General features: G+C 41.7%; 1 protein-coding gene across 3 annotated transcripts in view; it reads right to left on the minus strand.

Moving 5' to 3' along the window:
• Nucleotides 1-24,899, minus strand: part of PPARGC1B (PPARG coactivator 1 beta) — a 144,003-nt gene extending 119,104 nt beyond the window's left edge. For all 3 annotated transcript variants that reach the window (XR_013270888.1, XM_077472699.1, XM_077472698.1), the window contains exon 1: nucleotides 24,767-24,899. Coding sequence is in view for 2 of the 3 variants with exons in the window: in XM_077472699.1 (XP_077328825.1) it covers nucleotides 24,767-24,838 (72 nt within the window). In the remaining variant the exon portion in view is untranslated. The remainder of the gene's footprint in view (nucleotides 1-24,766) is intronic.
• Between the last annotated feature and the right edge of the window lie 693 nt (nucleotides 24,900-25,592).

The following is a 25,592-nucleotide window of genomic DNA, read 5'->3' on the forward strand; positions in this document are numbered from 1 at the left end:
AGCGGCCGAAGGAATTTTAAAAAGCCCATGTTGCAGCGCTCCAGAATCGCTGCACCGTTCACTGCAATGGGCAGGGGCGTTTTGGGAGCGCTGTATACAGCACTCCCAAACCGCCTCAAAGATGCAGCATCTTTTCAAACGTCCCACAAGCGCGCCGCCCTAGTGTAAAAACCCTCAGGCTTTCACATTAGGGCGGCATGGGAGGCACTTTTCAAGCATTTTAAAGGGGCCATTTCTAGCACTAAAACACCTGAAAAGGGGTCTTCTAACTGCCTGGAGTTCAGCTTTAAATCTTTCATTTAAAATCGCCAGCAAACAAGCGATCTACGAACAGGATAAATATTGTTGAAATGGCAGTTGTTATCTTCGTATTTCATGCAGGGAAGTAAAGCTTTTTAAAAAGGTGCATGTAGGATGGTGGGAGGGGGCCCAGGTTACAATTAGAAGAACAGCATGGTTAGACTTGCTTTTTCTGCGAGGTATGAAGATAATTCAGAACGTACGGTGCGGTTTGTCGGCTGAGCCTGCATGAAAATACATGTACGTGCAGCAGGACTTCCTCGTGTGACTGAAAGCAGAAATTTGCAGACATTCAGGAAATCTGCTTTGCATACACACCTAAAAGGTAAAGCAGGCTGTATGGCTTTGGCGCCGAGCAGGAGCGGTACTCTCACCTGTGACACTCAATCTGCTCTTCGTTAATGATCTGCAGGAAAAGAAAAACGAAGCAAGGGTCCCTGGAGGGGGGGGGGGGGGGGGCGCTGGGAACCGATCTTGTTAAATGCATGGCCGCCCTTGTGCTTTCAATGAATAACCTACATTTTATTTACCAAGGTCGTTCCCAGTGCCTATAGCCTTTAGAGGGGAAGAAGTTAAGCGGAACATGTGATAGATTATTAGCTTTGCTGGCCCATGGCCTTGTGTGGAGTAGATTGGAAGGAATAAGATTCATAGCACTGAAACAGATTTGTCCCTGGATTTTATGAGATCTAGTTATAGATAACTGGTAAACGCCTACTATACTTTCAACTCTTTATTTTAAAAAGGTGACAGATGCCATAAAAAAAAATATATATAGTCATGTTTTTAGATTGTAAGCTTTAACGAGCAGGGCCCTCAGATTCCTCTTGTACCAAATTGTAATGTAACTGTAATGTCTGCCCTCATGTTGTAAAGCGCTGAGCAAACTGTTGGCGCTATATAAAACCTGTATAATAATATAATAATAATGTGTTTGTTAAAAAATTCACTAAGTCCTGGTTCACATTGGTAGGATTTGACATGTCAAATCGTACAAATTGCCGTCAATGGCACCGTCCTAATCGGTGCGATGCTGCATTTGAGGCACGGCACCGATTTCAAAAAGTAGTTTCTGTACTACTTTTTTGCGATTTCGGGTTGCGATTTACATTGACCGCTATGCAGAAACCTGCACCGATGTCTCTGAAATCGCGGGTAACATGTGGGAGTGAATTCAGCTGAACTCGCACGGCTTTATTCCCGCAGCTCAGTGTGAACCTGGGCTCAATGTGTGTTTTATGGTGGGCGAACACTGACGGGATTTCGGATTGGTTCCTGATGAATTGGTCGAGATTCATGTCATGGTTGGTCCTCTCACCCAGCATTCTTGGATTAAAAAAAAAAAAACTGAAGGAGTTGATCCAATCAGATGCTGCTGTTGATTGGGTATTCTGACAGCCGTCATTATACAACAGCCGCATCAGGAGATTTGTCCATCTGGGCGTGTATCCAAAACAGGCAAGCCTTTTGTACGGTATACTTGTTAGTAGATCTAATTCAGGGGTCTTCAAACTGTGGCCTGAGGGCCAGATCCGGCCCTTGGAGCCCTGTTACTCTTACCGCCACCAACAATGGGGCACTATTTTTTCCACTGATATCAATCATTACTTCTCCTCCTACTGATCACTAACATTGAGGCCATGTTCACCCTCAATGACACTGGGCCCAAGACATTCTCTACCCACAATGGACACAATCTGGCCCCCTTAAAGTGTGAAGGACAGAAAACTGACCCTTTGTTTGAAAAGTTTGGAGACTCTTGATCTAAGGCAGGGGTCTTCAAACTACGGCCCTCCAGTTGTTCAGGAACTACAATTCCCATCATGCCTAGTCATGTCTGTGAATGTCAGAGTTTTACAATGCCTCATGGGATGTGTAGTTCCACAATAGCTGGAGGGCCGTAGTTTGAAGATCCCTGATCTAAGGGCCCATTCACATCAGTGCTTGAAGGGCGGCATAACCCCACGGTTGAGCTGCATTTTTACTTTTCCTCAACTACACCCCCTTTAGCTGCAGAGGCAGCAGACAGGGGTGTACACATGTCATAGCTGCAAAGCTTTCCAGGCAGAAATATGCACATAGTTGTGGCACCCTGTGTGGGGTTCAAAGGGTTAAAGCAATCATTTTTTTTTAATATTATTTTTATTGTCATTTTCAGACAGCATACAAAAAATTGGGAGTTTTTTGTTTTTTTAAACGCACCCTGCATTTTTTTACCTTGGTTAACAAAAATGACTTAGGCTCGTTATGTTACCACTGACTTCTATGGGCCTGACAAGAATAAGTTCATAAAATGCACTGCAGTGCACAGATGTGAATAGGTTCTTTTTAAAACATTGCCATTGATGAGACTGTTTTGGCATGCTCCAACCCGAGGGTTAAATGCAAAATTTGTAAATGGGACCAAATACCTACAATGTGCAAATCAATAGAACCAAGTGTGCTCCCACAATGGTAAGAGCTCAAAACATCAGCTATAGGCTATACACATTAAAAAGAACCGAAAAATTGAAAAATGACAAATATTCTTATAACGGGGGCCCATCTTCAGTCATGATCCAGGAAGCATGCGAGACGTGTTAACATTTGAGAGAAGGTCTGTTATAGCAACACTGCCTCCTGCATAGTCTCCCTTATGCTATGTTTATAAAATAACATTGGACAGAAATAACTTCCCTGGCTCAGTTTGCTCACTGATATATATATACACACATACACCAAGCAATAAAAAAAATAAAAATATAAAAAAAAAGCATGGTCGAGCATTATTTCTCTTATTAGTGCGTAAATAATGCAGCAAAAATTCCCAAGTGCCTGCACGTGACTGACTTCTGGAACGTCAAGAACATTTGTAGAATGCAAACCACTAGCAGCAAATGCACTTGCTCATTTTCTGTGGAGCCATTCAATTTATTATATATATATATATATATATATATATATATATATATATATATATATATATATATATATATATATATATATATATATATATATATATACACACATATACATATACATACATATACATATACACACACACACAAATATATACACACATACATATACACGCCTCCTTTATTTTAATATAATTGGGAGTGCATGTGCTGCAGTACTGGTTTTCACCTGAGTTGGTGCTAAAAGTAAAATCTGACATTGTGGGTTTAGATTTGCGGTTAGGGGTCGTTAAAGACACGCAAATGAGCCACCATTTTTTTGGGCCTCCCCTTAATACGAAAGGCAGCATTTGGAGGATGCTCAAAAGTCACGGTTGCGATGCTTGGCTTCACACCTGGCAGTCGGTACCACTGTGGAATGCAAAAGATTTAAGCAATGTGCCACAAACAACCCCCCAACATTTAACTAGAAATAAATAAAATAGCCAGTTATAAGTTGGGGTGGTTGCCATTTGTACTGTTGGTGAGGGGGCACACTGGACACCTTCGCTGCCATTGTACTATTGCTAGGTGTCTAGTGCATCCCTATACCTTTAAGGAGGGGTGGGATTCCTCCACGCATAAGTACCCTTAGACTAAATTACTATTATATATGTGCTCCAACTCAGGAGACTTAAAATGATAGAATTAGGACACTTGTACACTAGGGTGCCAATTTAGCCGTACAGCTAAAAATAGCCTATCACTGCAAGTTATACATTTAAAATGATGTAGTGTACTCTTAAATGCAAATAGAATATTCAATTTCATTAATATCAGCCAGCTATAAAGTCCTTACACAGCAGCATTCAGACTGAGACAATCCAGTGACTGGAACCAATCAGATTCTGCTGTAGTGCACATGTGCCAATAAGAAACAAGTGTCCAGTGACTAAATACTTTTCTTTGTCCAATCAGTAGGCTGGGGGCGTCTTCTTATTCAGCTGGGCTGCTGCAGGGGGAGGTCAAGCTTTCCATAGGGGTACCTGCATCACAAAGCTGGCCATACAGAATTTCAAATCCGATAGCAGGTCAAACAATTCCTATATATGCGTTTATCAAGAAGCTTGCTCATTATAAACAAAGTGAAACTAAAAACGCATGCAAACTGCCCTCATAAAAAATGTTTAATCTCAGATTAGATCTTTACAGTGCTTAGAGGCAAAGTTTAGCCACTACGACTGGTTTTCTGAACTTTGTACATATTCCAGTTATGCTGTAGTATGGAGTTTTAAAGTCCTTACAAAGTTCAAATTCATTCTTTTTTTTCCAGAAGTATACATTTGTCTCCAAGCCAGCAGAAAAAGAAATATGCTCAAATGTCAAGCAAGTCTCAGCCAATGTCTTACAACCAACCATTCTTACTGAAGACCTTCTTTGGTTCATTTTCTTCTAGGTGGACAGCATAAGGTAGACAACATTTTAAACAATCACTCTGCATATAGACTATAAATGGAGTCATCTGCTTTCCTACATTGAGGTTTATCTGCTAAAATTTGGACACCTGTCATGTGAAATCAGAATTCAGGAGCCAGTCTGTCCAATCCAGAGCCAGCTATTTCATTTTTCTTTTTTTAGAAGCCATCTTCATTCACAACTAGAGAAACCAAGTTTTTTATCTGACAGCTTAGACAAGCTTTATAAATTCTGCACTTTGAACAGATGTAGAGAAGACTTTAGATAAACAAGTACAACTTATGTAGGAGTATTTGTTTAATCTCTGTGTATCACCTAAGGCCAGTCATTTTACTGGGTAAATGTAAGGGTTTACAACCACTTTAAAGCCCATTTTACACTTATGGTTGGGAAGACAGTAAAAACAAGCAGTTGAGACATGTTTTTCCTGGAGCCCGTTACCGGTGGAACACAGGTATTGCCTCTAAAGCTCCGTACACACTATCAGATTGTCTGCTGAGTTTTTCCTTCAGATTTACCAAAACCATATAATATGAGGTCAAACCTTAGGAGTTTCAATGTGTATGCAATCAGGCAGGCCCTTCTACTACATGATTTTGGTAAATCTGAAGGAAAAACTCAGCAGACAATCTGATAGTGTGTACGGGGCTTTACAGAGACCACAGTAGTCCCCCCCGACAATATCTTTTTCTGCTTTTCTCTCCAGAAAGGATGGTGCCATATTTGCTCAAGCACTATCCAGATTTAGCATCTACTTTTTAGACTGAGATGATGGTCATGTACATTACATTGCCTATGCAGTTCTGTACTAATGACACTGGCTGGGAAGGGGTTAGCATCAGGGGCAATCATAGGGTTAACGGTGTGCCTGACCAGTGTTTTTTTATGTACTGTGGGAGGTGCTTTTACTAGGGGGGAAGACATAGATCCGTGTCCCTGCTTTGCAGACACAGGATTCATGCCTTCCCTCCTGTCAGAATGCTGATCTGCCTTGTTTTACTGTTCTGCTGGAGGATTGGTGGGTGCCGCGGGCATCAAGTCTGTGGTACCTGCCACTGGGCTCCTGCACAGGAGTGAGCCAGCGTGACACATGCACACCCCTCCCCCACCCACCCAGGAGAGCCCGATTACATATACAGTATCTCACAAAAGAGTACACCTCTCACATTTTTTGTAAATAATTTTATCTTTTCATGTGACAACACTAAAGAAATGACACTTTGCTACAATGTAAAGTAGTGAGTGTACAGCTTGTATAACAGTGTAAATTTGCTGTCCCCTCAAAATAACTAAACACACAGCCATTAATGTCTAAATCGCTGGCAACAAAAATGAGTACCCCCTAAGTAAAAATATCCAAATTGGGCCCAAAGTGTCAATATTTTGTGTGGCCACCATTATTTTGCAGCACTGCCTTAACCCTCTTGCGCATGGAGCTCACCAGAGCTTCACAAGTTGCCACTGGAGTCCTCTTCCACTCCTCCATGACAGCATCACAGAGATGGTGGATGTTAGAGACCTTGCACGCATCTACCTTCCGTTTGATGGTGGGAGTGTCATGGTCTGGGGCTGCATGAGTACTGCTGGCACTGGAGAGCTACAGTTCATGGAGGGAACCATGAATGCCAACATGTACTGTGACATACTGAAGCAGAGCACGATCCCCTCCCGTTGGAGACTTGGTCGCAGGGCAGCATTCCAACCTAATGACCCCAAACACACCTCTAAGGCCGCGTACACACGCGGGGACTGTTCGCCCAACTTTGTCCGTCAAACAGTTTCGGCAAACAGTCCGCTCAAAATTAGCATGGACGGACATGGCCACACACGACGGACGAACAGTTTGCTGAAACCGTGCGCGATGACGTGAACGGCACGTACGACGGGACGAAAAATACGACGTCCTATACACTGCATTATAACTTTCGGCGTGAAAATCCTTTCTGAGCATGCGCGCAACTTTGTTTGACGAACAAGCCTACACACGCGGGGACTGTCCGCTGAAACAAGGTTTCAGCGGACAGTTTTTCAGAATTTCCGAAAAACCTTGTTCAGCGGACTGTTCGCTGAAACTGTCCGCTGAAAGCCCACACACGAGCGGACTGTCCGCTGAAACTTGGTTTCAGCGGACAGTTTCAGCGAACAGTCCCCGCGTGTGTACGCGGCCTTAGACAACCACTGCCTTGTTTAAGAAGCCGAAGGTAAAGGTGATGGATTGGCCAAGCATGTCTCCAGACCTAAACCCTATTGAGCATCTGTGGGGCATCCTCAAAAGGAAGTTTGAGGAGAACAAGGTGGTGTGATGGTGGAGTGGAAGAGGACTCCAGTGGCAACCTGTGAAGCTCTGGTGAACTCCGTGCCCAAGAGGGTTAAGGCAGTGCTGCAAATTAATGGTAGCCACACAAAATATTGACACTTTGGGCTCAATTTGAACATTTTCACTCACTTTCGTTGCCAGTGGTTTAGACATTAATGGCTGTGTTGAGTTATTTTGAGGGGACAGCAAATTTACACCGTTATACAAGCTGTACACTCACTACTTTACATTGTAGCAAAGTGTAATTTCTTCAGAGTTGTCACCTGAAAAGCTATAAAAAAAAATATTTACAAAAATGTGAGGGGTGTACTCACTTTTGTGAGATACTGTGATATATATTTATATATATATATATATACACACATACATACATACATACATATATATATACACACACACACACACACGTGATCCAGCACAGAGGTGTTGCCCGGTAGCAGTAAAACTGCTATAGGGTGGCCCTTGAGACAAGTACACACCAAGAAGGATATGCTTTGTTCATATTTCACATCTGAGGTTTTCAAACACTTTAGACACAATTTCAAAATAAGAGTTGTGGAAACATGGGTACCCATAGAAACCCTCCAACTCGCATAATTCCAGTGAGACAGCAACGAGCAGTCAATGGCTGCCGATTTATGGATATTTGTACTATGTCTGCCTTTAACTGTAATGTCTCTTGGAAAACAAGTAGCAGATCCACATATAGCTTTCTGAGATTTATATTATGTGTGCATTGAGACCTATTAAAAGGTCTGTGTATAGATGCATTTCATAGAATCTTTTTCCCCCAACTTCTGATTTTAGAAATGGATAGAGATAAATAAGACAAATGAAGTCCTATTTATAGGTAATTTATTTCTTCTACAGTTCCTGATTTTTTTTGTAGGTTTCCACTATAAACAAGACATACTAAATGGATTTCTTCAAGACAAGTGATGCATACGGTTCACACAGCCCCCACTACACTCTGTCACAAGCAACTGTATATAAATAGCTTGATCAGGAGTCATTTCATCCAATTACATTATTTAGAAAACATCAATGTAGTCTCTGCATCGCATCATGGGGCTGCAGCAATATGACAAGCGGCAGCGATCAGGAGTCTTCAGCGAGGACCTGGCCATCCCCTAACATGCAGCAGTTTCCGTCTTTATGGTATTGTATTATCCATACAGTATTTGTAAGATCGTCAGCCCTATAAAACAGGCTTGGCCACAGAGGTGCAGATCTGTTTCCCCACAATGATGCATGAGGCGTGACCATCTTGTACTCACTGTGCTTCTCCTTTAAGACTCGGTCGGCAGATGAATAGAGAAAGCTTGCCGTTAAGGTCCACGGTTATTTTTTTTCCCCCACAGTAGAGAAATAGATTGGAAATATGAAGGGATATCTTTGTGATGATGATGATGGGCGATTCAGACTGTTGGAAAGCCTTGTAATCTCTCTCCTATTGACCCCTACATGACCTGATTACGGCAAGAGATGCTCAAATTAGTTACATCACTTGCTTTAGTTGAGCCAACTACACAAGAGATTTTGAATTACTTAGTAGCAGATTTACCGCTTGTTAAATACTGCCTCATTTAAAGTGGAACCGCGCTGCATCTGAGCACCAAAAACGTTATTCAATTCATTTTTAATATTCAAAGCAAACTCCCCCATCCATCCATGTCGCCATGCTTTATTTTGCTGGCAAATCAGTTTGATAAACACCCCGTAGAATTTAAGGCTGTGGCCATCTTGAGTAAGGGCAGAGGAGTCATGCAGCATTTACTTCCTGGAATCCATCTGCTCTTAGCTCAGGCATGCAGGCAGGAGGATGTGCTTAGCTGAGAAAGCCCCTCCTCCCGTCCTGAAGACTCCTGGGAGGGATGACATCAATGGCCTAGGCCTGGAAACCAGAAAGAAGCTAAAGAAATGTAAAGAAAAAGGTTTAACACAAGTAAATATGATAAACTTTAATATTAAGGACTAAAAAGAGTCAATGTTAAATGTGAGAGTAAAGTACCACGTTAAAACACACTTATTTTAGCTATACTTTGCAACAACAAAAAATAAAAAAAATGAACAACAAATAAATGTCTGTACATAGATTCAGCTCCCTTTAAGTCTACCTAAGGGCCTGCAAACCCACAACATGGCTTGGCTTGTTGGCCCACACCTTGGCTTGAGGAGATTTAAGAAGGGTACACACTATAAGAAAATGGGAAAAAAAATTCCATGAGGCATGATCGTTTGATTTTCATATAGTGTGTACACAACTTTTAACATCAGATTCAGATTTTCCAAACAAAAATTTCCTAAGGGACAAACTACAATTTTTTTCTCTCACGTGAACAGACCGGTTTTCATCATGTGCATGATTTCATACATGGAAAATCAGATACGAAAGACTGAGCATGATAAGAAACAAACAAAACAAAAGGCCTGTGTCGTAGGAGACTTTTCTACATTTCCATCCTCCGTTTCAACTGTGAAATATCGAAGAAAACCAGACAATTGGTGACCGGACTTTCTAATAGTGAATACCCACCCTTACTAGCCAAAAAAAGGGTACACAACTCATCTCAAAGCTAAAGGGTAGAACTGAAATTCAGCTACAATTTTTTACCCAAACAAGTGTTTCTAAAGAGTTAACCTTGTTAGTTGAGGTCTGTTCTCTTCCATTTTTAAAAGATCTGATCATTACTGTTTTTGGTGCTACACATGCTGAAACCAGATGCAGAAGAAAGACCTTTGCAGAAAAGGACCAATCCTCTACCTGCAACAGGTCTTTCCTAGCATGTTGGAAGACCTGTGTGGGCTTAGTTGGGTCAGCCCACCTTGGACTAACATTTTAGGCATGGGTGGATGTAGGAAAAAAAAAAAATCAACCACCTAACGATATCCCTCACCAAGTGTACATAAACCCAATCACTCAACCTTCGTATAATTTTTGAACAGGGTAATATAGTTACAAAATTTCAAGTTGAATATTTTTAAAGCAGCAGCTTTTATTAAAAGAATACCTGGCGATTCTGGCTCGAAGGCCATTTTTCAAGCACTTCCAGTTATGAGACATCATGTCCATGTCTTCCAGTTGTGCTTCTGTATTGTAACCATGTCACTTGAGCATCCAACAGAGACTTGAAGTAGACCATTTACCAAGCATTACATAGGCATGGCCAACTCATCACCAACAGGAAGGCCACACTAAGAATGCCATTCAGCCATTTCTGGTGTGTGCATTCACGGACACCGGAAGTAGCTGCTGGAGATCTGAAGCACCGAGGTGTAACATGGGAAGAAGGTGAAAACAGTATTTTATTTGGGGGGAAAAAAACGTCAGTTGTTTAGGATACACTGGGCTTTACGAAACTTTCATTAAGTTAGGGTTTACATCTACTTTTTATTGGTTGAACTAGATGGACTGGTGTCTTTTTTCAACCTGACTATAATTATGCAAGGTGGTTAGAGGTCTTTATCCCCCGAGTTTACACATTTAAATCAGTCATTATGAGGTGTCTTAAAAAGACTGGTTTGAGCAAGAATGGCAAGCCTCCAAAATCTGCATAAACAGACACAGAAATGAAATCAGAAAGATCTCATAGCTGATGTCAAAGAGAGCCAAAATGGCTCACCAGAAAGCATATACAAAACATAATACCCAATTATTTATGTTCTTCATCACTCTAAACATTGATATAAAGTGAAATCAAGCAAGGCTGTAAAGAAAATGATTTTGTACATCATACAAAAGTGAATTATAGCACTATACTGTATATGAACATCTCTACATCTGATGGTTGCTCTGGATATGGGTTCGCAATATTACATAATGGCTAGTACTGGCATTGTTGCCGTTTAGATCTTGCAGTGCCACAATTTAACAACTATAGAGGTTTTTTTTGTAAAATGAGGGTCTATCTGCTTCATCATATAAAAAAGATGGAGCAAAACACTTGACGGTCACATCAAAAGTGACAAAACAGCTGCCAACAAAGCAGATGTCCTTAGTTGCTCTACAATCCAAGATAGAGGTATTGAAAAAAGCAACAGGTTAAGGTCATTGACAGGATCTGAAAAAAACAAGACCAGAGACTTTATATTATCGACAATGACTATACACAAAATGTTCCATTTGTCAAATATTCCATTTCCAAAGAAGTGAAAAGATCAAGTTAATTGCACATTGCATTGGATGCTGAAGCAATCTCAGTATGAAGTCTGACATGCAGGCAAATTTAGCAATTCCTATCAGTCCACCAGGCATTTCTCCACAGTCTGTTTACCAAGCAGCAGGAGACTGAATGCACTGCCAATTAGCTTGAAGCGGTGAAATTGTACGGTCCATTATATGTGCCTAGCTGGTAGACGTATTGAGCAAAGGTTTCAAAAACACCTAAAAAAAGGACTTTATTTGCAAAAGGTAAATCAAAAATGTGAAAGAGGAGTATAGATGGGTCTCCACAACCTGATCATTTATTCACTCATCTCTTGCAACAACGGTAGAGGATTATCTAAAAAGGTTAACAAATGCGGAATCTCCCCTTCTTGTGCCAATTGTGTTTCCATACAGCAGCCTCTCAACCTTTTCAACATTGAGGAACCCTTGAAATAGTTCTCCGGTCTCGGGGAACCCCTGCTAAAAAATAGAACTCTACAACTCATGATACATTAGTGTGATGGTCAGTGAAAGGAATGGTCCTTATACTTGTGGTCATTGGGAAGAATTACCTCCTTACAGATAGCTAAAAAGATCAATGGTGTCAGTGAGAGGCAGACATTTCCCAATGCTGAAGGAACCCCTAGCAACCTCTGGAGGAACCCTAGTTGAGGATCACTGCCATACAGGTTATAAAAAGTACAAACAAGCATTCCAGAGCATATGCCTGTATCTACATATAGGAAAAGTCCTGGGAAAGACCATAATGGGGGACCCATGGGGGGCAGATGTCCTACTGCCCCCAGGAAGATGTTTACTCATCTATGGCCAACTCAGATTGTTTTTCATTGCAAGGAAAATACTCCAGATGCGATAAGGGTGGTAAACATGCAAGTTCTCTACCCCATCCAGCAGTGATTCCACAGTGCTTAAGAACCAATCGTATTTAAGGAATTTCTATCAATTAGGGGACCCTCCAAATGATTCAGATCTCCACTGGGGGAGGTTTCCTAAAACAAGACCGTGCAAAATCTTGTGCGGCCCCATACCAGCAAAAGTGATATGCGAGTAGCTCTTTCATCAAGTTTGTCAATGCCAGCACCACCACTTCAATAGTATGTACAGGGTAAAACATGCCCCTGAGTTACAGCCTTCTACTTATAAACATTTAAAGGATTTATAAAACACAATGTAAATCCCTGCAGCTTGCACAGCAGACTTACAGAGCTTACTAGATTGCGGGTATAGGTTAACTAGCGCCGGCAGGTCTACATTATCACTATGCTTCTTGTAAAGTAATTAAAAAGGTTTGACATACCATCCAAATGCCTAGCACAGTGGTATCCAACTCCTGATAAATGTTTCGACCTGTACGGTGCAATGTGTACTGGTTAATAAGTTCTTAATGAACTCTTTGCCACTAACCCGGCTGCCTGTAGGAGAGGCAAAAAAATTCAGCGTTTCTAAAACATCTCAAAGTCTTTTCAAATCTTTATCCATCAATAAGCCACAGTATGCCACACAAGATTATCTGTTTCAGAACAATCGGCCCCTCTGGACACCTTTGTGCACCCCACATAATCCCCTACACTACAGATAACCATTTAGACAAGAAAAAAAAAAAAGCTAAAATAGGTGCATGGCCCGGTAATCTAAAGTTGGGTGTAGGCGGTGAGTAGATCTGTAGGAATGCTGCAACGATCAAATGTCTATTTATTTTGAATGATCTTTCTATAAACCTGTATGCTCAGACCACCTGAGCATGCATGTTCATGTTGGTGTAGAGAAGGGGGGGGGGGGGGTGTGGAGTCAGACATTTCAGCTGGCTATCCATGGAGAAACAGTGACAGGTTAATAAGTTCCAGCACAACTAATTACTATTTCCCCAAAGACTGTTTGACTGAGGATGTCTGATCCTTCCAGACAGGCCATGATCTTCTATGGATGCCTCAAAGGCAAATATTTATTTTTGGCAAACAAGGTTTTAAAAGTTTATCCAGTATTTGTATCCAATACATAGTGCTTGTAGAATATTCAGGATTTCGGATGGGAAAGCCCAGCGCTATTACTGCACTTGTTGACCATCCAAGGAGAGAGTGCATGCGTGTGTTGGGGTGTTCGTCTACAAGTTACAATTATTCACCAAGAGCAGAGATAATGTTTAATGTGCAATAACACCCAGCAGACAGATTTCAGCCCACTCTAGTTACAGCAGTTGAGGGATGATCTGAATGCTTTCTATGGGTTACTGAACTCCACATTGCTAGTAAATGCCAATTGTGCCATCTTTTTAGGTGTGGCCTAGCTAGCTGTGCCTATCATATCCAATCCTTTTCCATATAGATATGACAGCAATAGAGAAACAAAATCATCAGCTTTAGCATTTATGTTTTTTTTTATATTTTTATTAACAATTAGGTGGAATCGTATTCAGAGGGTACAAAGTAGTAGTAGTAGATGGGTAAAAATGGAAATAAACAGGCAAGGGGTGTGTGGGTGTGTGTGTGTGTGTGTATTATAAGAGTTTGGAATGGAGGGTTAGGAGCAGGGTTGGTTATGTGGGTTGGGGGTTTATGTACAGATGGAGATAAGGTGGGCATGTTAGTTGCAGGGGGAGTTATAGGGGATTTGTGATTTCCACATATCTTAAGCTGGTACTTTAGTGGCTACAAACCATTTTAAAGTATCACTAAACCCACATCATAAAAACAAACAATGAATAAAATAGTGTATTACATGTCATTCATATTCACTCAATCACTATGAGATTCATTTTTTGTATTCTGCAAAAAAAATAAAAAAAATAAACCCTGGTTGATCCTGTTCTCCATCTCCCCAATCTATTCATGTCCCCAATTCAGCTAGGGATTTTGCAGAGCAGTTTTGGCAGCTCTGCACATGCTCATTTTCAGTAAGTTTCTATGCTGAGGATTTCCTCCCTATCACATCTAAGCAGCCCATGTGACTATAGAGTCACACATGTGAGTGTATACACAGTGGTAAATGACAGCCCACTCCCTCCCTCCTCCCCTATGCCAACTAAGTAGTTAAACACAATGGGGATGGGATATTACATGTAGACTGATGGAGGCTTCACCTCCCTCTTATTCTAAGACACAGGCTGGAGGGGTGTGGAAGCTTGTGAGTGGCAGAAATCTGCCCACACCATGTTATTGACAGAAAATAAAGATTTGATCAAACATTTGTATGACAATTTAAAACTGTTTGCCGATATTATTTATTTTTACTTATATGCCAACATGTGACCAGCAACAGAGGACTAGAGGCTCCTCCTGCTTATGTTTCCCTACAGACAGGCTGGGTCATGTGACAGCTGTATATCGATTAGAAAATAAAAAGATATATATATATATATATATATATATATATTTTTTTTTTTTTTATTATTATTATTAAAATATTCACAGTGCCATCATCCACATACAGAAATAGAAGGGACAATGTAAATTAAACAGTGTGTGTTTAGTATCACTTTAACTATGCGTTATTTTTCTGTAATGAATACGTGTTTATGCTTTTTATATATGCATAGTATATAATAAAAATAGATTAAGCAGCAGTTCCTTCTTTTTTTGCAGATGATTCAGGATGCAAATATACAGCATAGTTGACAGCTACCAAATGACATCCCGTACTTTAGTTTTGTAACTCTCATTGAGTGTTCTAGGCCTAGAATTGTAACAATTAATGTCCTTGTATCTTCCTCAGTAAGCATTGCACTTGCAGCTGCTTGAGAAGATGAAGAATGGTGCAGAGCACAAATGGGAGAGGAAGAGACTGGAAAAGGGAGAAGCTGTGAGCTGCCTTATGTCCTTCATATCACAGAGTGAAAACATGAGTCAAGCAGACTTTGCTCTATCAGCCTCGTGCCTCCATTCAGCCAGCAGAGACTGTAGTAAGGAGGATGTGGGAGTGGGTGGGAGTAAAGGGGGCTGGTTAGGTAGTAATGAAGGACGTCAGCAATCCGGGTAAACGCCTCCCATTTATAATTTACAACAGCAAAGCATGTGACTCTTCTAGGAAACCTTACACGCAGTTGCATCAGAGGCTACATAGACGCCTATACGTAAGCAAAAGTGTGCTCAGCACCGCAGTCTTATGACATTGGTACCTGGTCGGCATTGTTTGCTCACCATCGGTGCTAGCTAATATTTTATTAGGGACACTTAATATGTAATCCTGCTTTAACCATTTGCATAGCCATAGGACTGAAGGGATCAGCATAGCTATTTTTTTCCCATTGTATTACTAATCCTATTTAATGCTCCTTTTGCCTTTGGGGCTGAGAAGAACAATAAAAAGCATAATAATCTGTCTGCTTAAGGTCCAGTAAGATGGCAGAGAAAAAAACAATAAATATAAAAATAGCGATTAAATAAACATTGCATTTAAATTGCTTGTTTTAGAGTAATTATACTGACACAAGAGCGACAATCATATTATTTTCTGCTAATCCTAAAGACACCATAGCAGAGGGTTAGTACTGCTCCCGTATGTGCACCAGATTATCCAAGACCAGCTTTTGGCCTCATGTGCATGGACATCTAGAGGCTGCAAAGTCCTACAGCATAAAATTCTCAGTCGCCCACTTATTGTGGCCATACTTGTGTGCAGGCCACTTTCCCATTGGGGGAAATACTCTCTACACATGTGGGGGTAAATGCAGTTGCACAAGCCATAATACAGCCATCCACTTGTACAAGTGGCTGTCTGTGCAACGCAAGGCTCCCTGGGTGTGAGAAAGCAACAGGGATTATATACTAGTGGGCTTTGCAGCTTCTAGACAACCATGTGCATGAGTTCTAACAAACAGGGACCCTTAAAATAACTTTTGGGTCCTGCTAAAATATATTCCATCTACAACTCCCAGTAAATTAGGGTGATGGTCAGTGGAAAGAACCCCCTTATCCCTTAAAGATAGATACGAAGCCATTGAAACAAGTGATCTTTTTAGGCGAGAGCCAAAAAGCTTTCATTGCTCAAGGAACCCCTAGCAAACCTCTGGAGTAGCCTTTCTCAACCTTTTCAACACAGAGGAACCCTTGAAATAGTTCTCCAGTCTTGAGGAGCCCCTGCTAAAAATGATAAATCTACAACTCATGATACATTAGTGTGATGGTCAGTGGGAAGAATGGTCCTTACACTTGTGGTCATTGGGAAGAATTACCTCCTTACAAATAGCTAAAAAGATCAATGGTGTCAGTGGGAACTTATCTGAGAGGCAGAAATTGCCCAACGCTGAAGGAACCCCTAGCAACCTCTGGAGGAACCCTGGCTGAGAATCACTGCTCTGGAGGAACCCTAGTTAAGAAAGGCTGCTACAGACAGTTAGAGAAATCCTCTTCTTAGGATGTCATATGGTTACGATGCTAGTAAGTCTTATCACTGCACAATATACTCTGTAACCTTTGATCGTTGTTATCTATCCATTTCTTTGAATGAAGAACACTCAAAGGCAGACTATATACTGTTGTGTAACGAACAAGTGTGACTTCTTTGCATACCGAGTTTAAAGAAAAAGATGGTCACGTCACAAAAGCAACAATCCAGGAATGAAAAACCTAGGTAAATGCTTTCTCTAGGATCTATTATACAATATGGCCAAAGGTATTTGCAAGCCCTAACAAAATGAGAGTGTTAGGTCCACTAGGCCAGTTCCATAAATACATTCTGTGTCTAGAGGCCTGCAAAGAGCCCTGACCTCAACCATAATGAAAATCTTCGGGGTGACCAGGAGCACTGCTTGCAAGCCATGCCTTCTTCTCCGCCATTGGCATCTGACCTTCTGGCTGCAGGGACACACATTTTCACACACTCCAAGATCATACAGAGTTGAGATTGCTACAGTTACAAAAAAGGAGGGAAGGGCTACATTTATATTAATGCCCATGATTCTGGCATGGGTGTCCAACAAGCTTATATATGTTTGATGGTCAGGTGTTCACAAGCTATTGGCTATACAGTCATATAGAAACTACCATATAGACTCATACCATAAAGACAACCATATTTATCAAGTTAAAGTGGTAGCAAACTCTCAATTTTTATTTTTATCTAGGAGGCAAGCTTATAATAAATCTTACCTCTAGGTTAAACGAATATCTCCTAAACATGCACCGTTTAGGAGATAGATATTCTAGTGAGCAGCAGCCAGTGACATCACGATGCATGCACTTTGAAGGAACGGCATATCCGTGGCGTTTCTTCAGAGCATTTTGCCATGGTAGTGATGTCTTTGCGGGTCGGCCAATCAAGTGACGAACCCAAAGGAAGACCATGTGGAGATGAAAATCTCTGTACCGGTGATAATGTGAAACTGGAAGGCTTTGCTTCAAGGAAATTATTTCATAATGTGCTAGAATGCAATGCATACTAGCATAATTCGTTTTTTCTTTTTTTTTTCTTTTTTGCAATGTTTACTACAAGTCAACTTATTGAAATGTGTTAAAAAAAGACACTTATAAAGGCTGTCACATCTCACAAGCATCAAAAGCTGCTGCAATAACCTACATAACACTAGCATGATATTTCCAAAGACCAACAGCAGCACTACCTTAAAAGCCATAACATCTAACCAGCAATCCAAACTCCATTATACGTTTGCTTTATCCCTACAGTAAAACATTTAAAACTACCTTAATGGACTTCTTTTGTTTATTTATCACCATAGTATTTATTGCTAACCAACCACTCAAAAAAAAAAAAAAAAATCACTGCATTTAAACAAAATACCACAGTAAGCACTAATAATATCAAAAACATTAACCTTAAAAATGGATTTCTACAAGAGAAAAATTAAAAATATAAGGACTTAATACAGTCTTGTCTACATCAAGCTCAGTGTATTGGACCTGCATTGGTGGGATGTGCATGGAAATTGATTTGACCAAGCTGCCTGCACAGAACATCTTTACACCCTGACTGGGTGAAGATGGTCCTTCGCACAGGGGTACAGATCAGTATGCCCATGTGAATGGGGCCTAAAGCTGAAGTTTAGGCATGGATAGTTTTGCATAGTTACATTGGTTTAGCTTGATCCAACATAAGGATAAATACCGTCATGGCTTCATCCTTGTGTTCCCCTGTTGCACTGGGAACACAAGAGGCCACCAGGTGGCTCCACAAGATAGAGATTGTGATGTCCCCATCTGGTCCAATCAGAGAATGCTTTGCATTGTGAGAATGCAAAGCGTTCTTTGAATGGCACCAGTGCAGAGCGTTTGAATGCATTAGCAGTGCGTTTTGAATTTATTTTATGGAGTTGCATTTACATGTGCTTGTGGTGCGTTTACTTGCTTTCCATTGCAACGCACTGCAATGGTGTAAACTAGGCTCATTGAAATACACTTATTAGTTTTTCTTGCATATGCACTGCATCTAAAGAACATATTTAACTGTATATGGTGTACACAAGCCTTTAAAGAGACATGCCATGTTCTGTTTTGCATAGCTGCAATCAGATCAATTAGCTTTGAGCAGTCTAGCATGACTTTGTAAATCGTCTCATTTCCTTTAAAGCTACACCTAATGTCATCAACGCTTGCAATAATCAGCTAATAATCTGACAGAAAGCAAGCATTCCGAATCTACAGCTTGCAGCTTCACTAGCAAACATTTTCCAGCAAGCTAGGCTATTCTTAGGAAAATGAACAGATTGTAGAGCTTTCGTTGAAACGACCAAGACAGCCAAGAGCACTGGATACTGATGAGGAGATTCTCTCATTTTGATGGGTTCATTTAAGAGAAGACCTCTCGCAGAGATAAGCGGATTGTTGCCTGATCCATGTGATAACAGTCAGGAAATAATCTGATGATGTCTAGTTGCTAACCCAAGCCCCATGGAACACAAAGTTGGCCAGAATGGAATTCCCTAGCCAATCTCTATTCTTACCCCAAGTCACACCACAGTATGGGCACGCATGTTTCCATGCTACAGACGCCATTGAGAATGTTCACCATGGCAGTCAGATTGTCCTATCTTTCTCTCATTTAATAGCAGGATACCTGTGAACATACATACACACTTTTTTTATTTATTTTTTATTATTATATTAAATAAGGTTTAGGGGTGTATCTATGGGAATGTTTGACCATTCTTCCAGAAGCACATTTGTGAGGTCAGGCACTGATGAGGTTGAGAAGACCTGACTCACAGTCTCCGCTCTAATTTATCCCAAAAGGTGTTCTATCGGGTTGATGTCAGGCCAGTCCTAGTTCCTCCACCCCAAACTTGCTCATCCATGTCTTTATGGAAATTGCTTTGTGCACTGGTCCAAATCATTGGGTGGAGGGTGGATTATGGTGTGGGGTTGTGTTTCAGGGGTTGGGCTTGGTCCCATCGTTCCAGTGAAGGAAACTCTAAAGGAGTCGGCACACCATGACATTTTGGATACTTTCCAACTTTGTGGGAACAGTTTGAGGAAGGCTCCTTCCCGTTTCAACATGACTGTGCACCAGTCCATAAAAGACAGGGAAGAGGGAGTTTGGGGTGGAGAAACTTGACTGGCCTGCACAAAGTCCTGACCTCAAAGCTATAGAACACCTTTGGGATGAATTAGTGTGGAGATTGCAAGCCAGGTCTTCTCGTTCACCTACATCACAAATGCGCTTCTTTAAGAATGGTCAAACATTCCCATAGACGCAACTTCTAAACCTTGCGGACAGCCTTCCCAGAAGAGTTGAAGCTGTTAAAGCTGCAAAGGGTGGGCCAACTCAATATTGAAACCTACAGACTAAAAAAAACTGGGGGGGGGGGGGGCATTAGGGCTGGGTTTACACTTAAAATGGATGCACCTGACAGCAGGGCACCAGTGTGTCCCTGTTCTCTGTTTGAATTCGGACCTGAAACAGAGCCAAAGAAACACCGGACCCCTCTGCAATTCGCTCTGGAGATGTGTGAAAATGCTTCATTGAGAACCGGTCCTGCGAATTGGATGCAGTGAAATCTGCATTCAATTTGCATGAGTGTGAACCCAGCCTGAAGTTCATGTGCATGTAAAGGAAGTGTGTATGTATGTATGTATATGTATGTATGTATGTATGTATGTATGTATGTATGTATGTATATATATATATATATATATATATATATATATATATATATATATATATATATATATATATATATATATATATATATATATATATTTTTTTTTTTTATTACATTATTATTATTAGTAGTATATTATTTATATATCTATACTAGATATAGTATAAAGCTCTGCTTTAATTCATTGAGTTTTATGGTGCATGGGTAACAATACCAGATCAGAATAGGCTTCTATCAAATCATGTTCCTTGCCCTAATCTCCCAGCACACATTCTAATCCGCAAGCTCTGGAGGAGCTATTTCAGCTCCATAAAGATCTAATCACACCTGTAGTTCTGATTGGTGACTGGAGAGAAAAAAAAAAGGAAGCTGCGCGGTCTGGGCTGACATAGTTGCCTAGAAATGGATGGAAGTAAATCATCTTTGTATACAGGATGCGAGATAGAGCATTAGCTAAGGCTTGTGATTCCACCAGCAGTAATGCTATTGAAGTGAGACAAGCTATTGACTGCATCTAAATTGGGAGATAAGCTCTGAAATTCAGGAAATGTCTCATCATCTGTGATCTGACGCCTTCACCTAACACCTTCGTTACAATCATCGTTTCTTCCTAATTAAAGCAAACAGACCATGGACCCATTCTAGCTGAATACAATGCTGTTTGTATTGAGATTTTTTGTTTTTTCCCCCCCATTTTCGTAAAACGCTTCAACTTATGAAGCATCTCTCCGTCAAGGTGCATCAAGCTGCTATCTAGATGTGGCTGCTGCAGTCTTGATGGGGATGATTCATGCAGGCAAGTCACTATCCATTATACAGGTCAATAGATCAAAATTGCTCTCCCAATAATAGCCTGCAACTCACACATGCTCAGAGCGGCTTCTGTTTTGTAACCACGACTCAGCAGCTAGGTTATGAAACTGACAGCCTAGAATGACTTACACAATCCCAGGAGCTACGACAGACTTGGAGATGGTCGCTGAGCATTAGGGAAGGATATTCAAGGTCCCTGGGAGAACGACCCACCCCCCCCCTCTCCCCCATCCCCCCCATCCAACATTCACCTGGAGCTAGGGGGACCCTGCAGAGTACAAAATGTGCAATAGACTGCTCATCATCAGGCTCCAGAAGTATTTATTACCTAATGATTGGCAGGGATCCCAGATTCTCTGTAAGGCCTCGGTTCACACAGGTGTTGAAATAGGCAGTTACCGCCCTATCAACGCCAATCAAAATTAAAAATGGCTAACGGATGGAGTTTTACGCATGACAACGTTACCGTTGTGACAAGGCAGGAAAAAAAAAACGCTACCTGCAAAGTTGAGCAGGTATGGATGCTTTGCAACTGCCTCCATTCACTCGTATTGAAAACGTGCTCTAAAGGCCCTAGGCCAGTGATGGCGAACCTTGGCACTCCAGATGTTTTGGAACTACATTTCCCATGATGCTCAACTACACTGCAGAGTGTGTGAGCATCATGGGAAATGTAGTTCCAAAGCATCTGGGGTGCCAAGGTTCGCCATCACTGCCCTAGGCATATTTTAACACAGGGCCTCTGTTCACTTGTGTTAAAATACGCTCTAAAATGCCATAGACATGTTTAAGGTGCGGTTGCAAAGTGTCAAACATGACCAATAACTATGCAAAAAAAATGTCAAAATCTCAAAAAGGATGTTTAGCCAATATTGATTAGTGCGTTTGAAATTCGCATTAAGGGCCGGTTCACACTGCAGCGATGCGGGAACCCTGCAAATACACAGCGGGGGTTCCCGCGTTGCATGTCTCCCGGCGGCAGACCATACTGCCCTATGCGAACTGCTGGGAGTGTCAGTTAAAAGTTAATGACACCCCCCAAATCAGTTTGCGTATCACAGTGCGATCTGCAAACTCGTACAGGAATCGGATCGCAGGGGTCTGGACACCCATGCGTTATGATTCTGCTGCGGACAATAAAAAAAAAAAAAAGGGGGCTGCAGACAATAAAAAAAGGGGGGGGCTATGCGAGTTTGATGCGAATACAGCCATACGATCTTAAGCATCGCACAGAGATTGCATGTGATTTTCACTGCAGTGTGGTGCATATCGCATCCGATCTCTGACATCACACGAGCGTGAACCAGCCCTTAAGCAGCTTTAAAATTTCCCTGCCTGTGTGAACTTAGCCTAAAACAGATGTAAAAGGTATCAATTTATTATTTTAGGTACTTCTATAGCGCTGTCAATTTACGCAGCGCTTTACATATACATATTACATTTTACATTGACATCACGTTACATACAATACGAGATTATACCCACAAAAGTGGAAGGAAGCTTTCTGCATCACCCTTAGCAACCAGCGGCAGCTGTCACTTGATAGACAGTTCTGCAAAACGGAGGAATCCTATTGGTTGCCAGGGACAACGCCTCCAGTAAAACAAACCTATAATTAGTAATCAGTAGGGGAGCCACACAAGCAGCCAGAATCACACACACAGCACAGGATTTCACTGCAGAACCCAGCTCCATCATTCATCTGATGTACAGAGAAAGCATACAGTCCTGCATGTACATTTCTAGAGCTTTTATAGATTGTGTTACGTCAGCCATACATTTAATGATCTGATCATTACAGAAATCAGATACGATTGTATCTATAAAATGAAAGAAAAGATACATAGGGGTTGATTTACTAAAACTGAAGAGTGCCAAATCTGGTGCAGCTCTGCCTGGTAGCCAATCAGTTTCCAAAGCTTAATTGAACAAGCTTAAGTTAGAAGCCGATTGGCTACCATGCATAGCTGCACCAGATTTTGCACTCTCCAGTTCTAGTAAAACAACCCCCATGCTGCGTCATCGATCAATTTACAAGTAAAACGGACTGATTAATGGTGGCCCATGCACACTTCCATTAGATTATGGGTGGCCCATGCACACTTCCATTTGATTATCTCATCACTGTGCGATTTGACCGCAACAATCGAATTGGCAAATAAAACAGCTCTAAGTTTTCTTCTAAATCGATTTAGCTTGGAGTTAATCAGCCAGGATGGGCAATGTATTCTTTTGCATCGATCGGCTGCAATGAGATGCTTCGATCGCGAATCCGATCATGCTTCGATCGATCAAAGATGAGATTGTATCTCCCAACGATTCATTGAAATATAATCAAATTGTATAGAAAATTGAAACACAGGTGGCCGTGCACATTTTGATTTATCTCATTGCTGTGCAATCGAATTGGGCAAAGGAACAGTCCTACATTTTCTTCCGATCGATTAAGCTTGGAGCTGATCAGCTAGGTGGGTGGGATTGAATTTTTTATTTTTTTTGCATTGATCAGCAGCATTGAGATGCTCTGATCTGATTAGTTTTTTTGATTGATCAGAGATGCAATTAATAATTTGCGACTGTATCCTCCAACAAGTCATTGACATTTATTTCTCAATGTGTGGCTTATTGATTAATTGGGATTGATCACTGCTATTGGGGGAAGGGGGGGGGGAATAAAAAAAAAAAAAAAGATTTATGGAAGTGTGCATGGCCACCATTAAAATATTTAGTTTGATCCGGATGGAAAAATTTGATTGCAGGAAAAAGTAGATCATGTGATTTGATGGTTCTTCCAATCAGATCTAATCGAATGTTATATAAAATAGTATGCATGGCCACCATTATACATTCTATAGATATAATAATATTCATTATCAAATATTTAATTTGATCCAGGTGGAAAATGTGATTGTAGGAAAAGTAGATCATGTGATTTGATGGATCTTCAGATCAGATATAATCGAATGTTATATAAAATAGTATGCATGGCCACCATTATTAAACATGTTGTTGGATGTGGAGTGAGAATTTGATTGTAGGAGATGATGTAAAGTATATGGATCTTGTGATCAGCTACAATGTGATGGTATATATGATCACCATTATACACTGTATAAGATCGATGATGATCGCAGATGTATGAGCAGGAAGTAGATGTGAGCACATGCTGTATAGTCAGTGTACAGCACATGGATAATAACTGGAAGCTAGGAATGCATGAATAGAGGGTGATCGGACGGCTACACGCCCCCCTGGAGCCAGCATGGGGGGAGATCGTGCTCTAGCAGCACCCCGATCACAGTGCTCAGTAGCTGAAGCTGACGGCACCCCACTACACCTGGCGGCTCCCTCCCCTGTTAGCTCCACGTGTCAGATGAAGTGACTGAAGGAATGAATGAAGTGACACTGACACCTCCACACCTCTCCAGAGTCCACGGCCGGTGGTGCTGAACTGCACCATCCCAGGAGCGCACACAAAGTTGGGGTGCAGGCTGCCATCAGGAGCACCCTATAGGTGGGGGGTCAGCCGGGAAGCACGTGAGAGATGAAGAATGAGGTGCACGATGGGAAATCGGGGTGCAAAAAAAAAAAAAAAACCTGATCACATTTCTGCACATGGGGAACATGTAAAAAAAAAAAAACTGGGGTGCAAGATTAAAAAAAGGGGGGTCCCCTGCACCCCAAGACTGTGACAGTGTCACTGATCAGAGGTCCCTCCCCCCACAGGGACAGAGGCTGATCAGATCCCCAGGGAAGGCGCCACTTACCGGGCTGTCAGTCAGGTAGTTGAACACGAAGGACTCCAGATCTTCATCCAGCAGTGTGCTGCAGTCCGCCATCTTCAGCGAGTGCAGATCCCCTAAGCCCGAGCCAGGAGAGAGCCCAGGCAGGGGGAGGAGCGAGCACCGCGAGGGGGCGGCTCCTCTCCGCCCACGGGGGGAGGGGCTCCGCTAGACCTTTGTCCCACATTCGTCAGCGCCGCACGATAGGGCAGGAGCCGCAGCTGCTGCAGAAGCTCTTTTGTGGATCAGAGCTGAGAACACCACGTGATCTGTACATAGGACAGGCTCAGCCTGCCCGCCCGGTGCGCTGCTGTCACCACACTCTCTGACAGGTCCTGGCACTGTCACCGGTGCACCTGCACGATAGGTTCACATCACATCCATGCATATTTATTGCAGATCTACAATCCATGCTATGGCTCCCAAAGCAACGTCTATAAAGACATGGATGAGCAAGTTTGGGGTGGAGGAACTTGTCTGGCATGCACAACCAGGCCTTCTCATCCAACATCAGTGCCTGATCTTAATACGCTTCTTGAAGAATGGTCACACGTTCCCACAGATACACTCCTAAACCTTGCGGACAGTCTTCCCAGAAGAGTTGAAGCTGTTATGGCGGCAAAGGGTGGGCCAACTCAATATTGAACCGTACAGACTAAGACTGGCATGCCATTACAGTTCATGTACATGTTAGGGAAGATGTCACAATACTTTAGTCATATAGTATGTGTATATACATAGCTCCCAACTGTCCCTGATTTCGAGGGACTGTCCCTGATTTGGAATAAAGTCCCTCATTCCTCCCTATTTG

This window comes from Lithobates pipiens, unplaced genomic scaffold (assembly GCF_037356315.1).
Source record: "Lithobates pipiens isolate NorthernLeopardFrog02 unplaced genomic scaffold, aLitPip1_a1.2 Scaffold_8, whole genome shotgun sequence".
Taxonomy (NCBI): domain Eukaryota; kingdom Metazoa; phylum Chordata; class Amphibia; order Anura; family Ranidae; genus Lithobates; species Lithobates pipiens.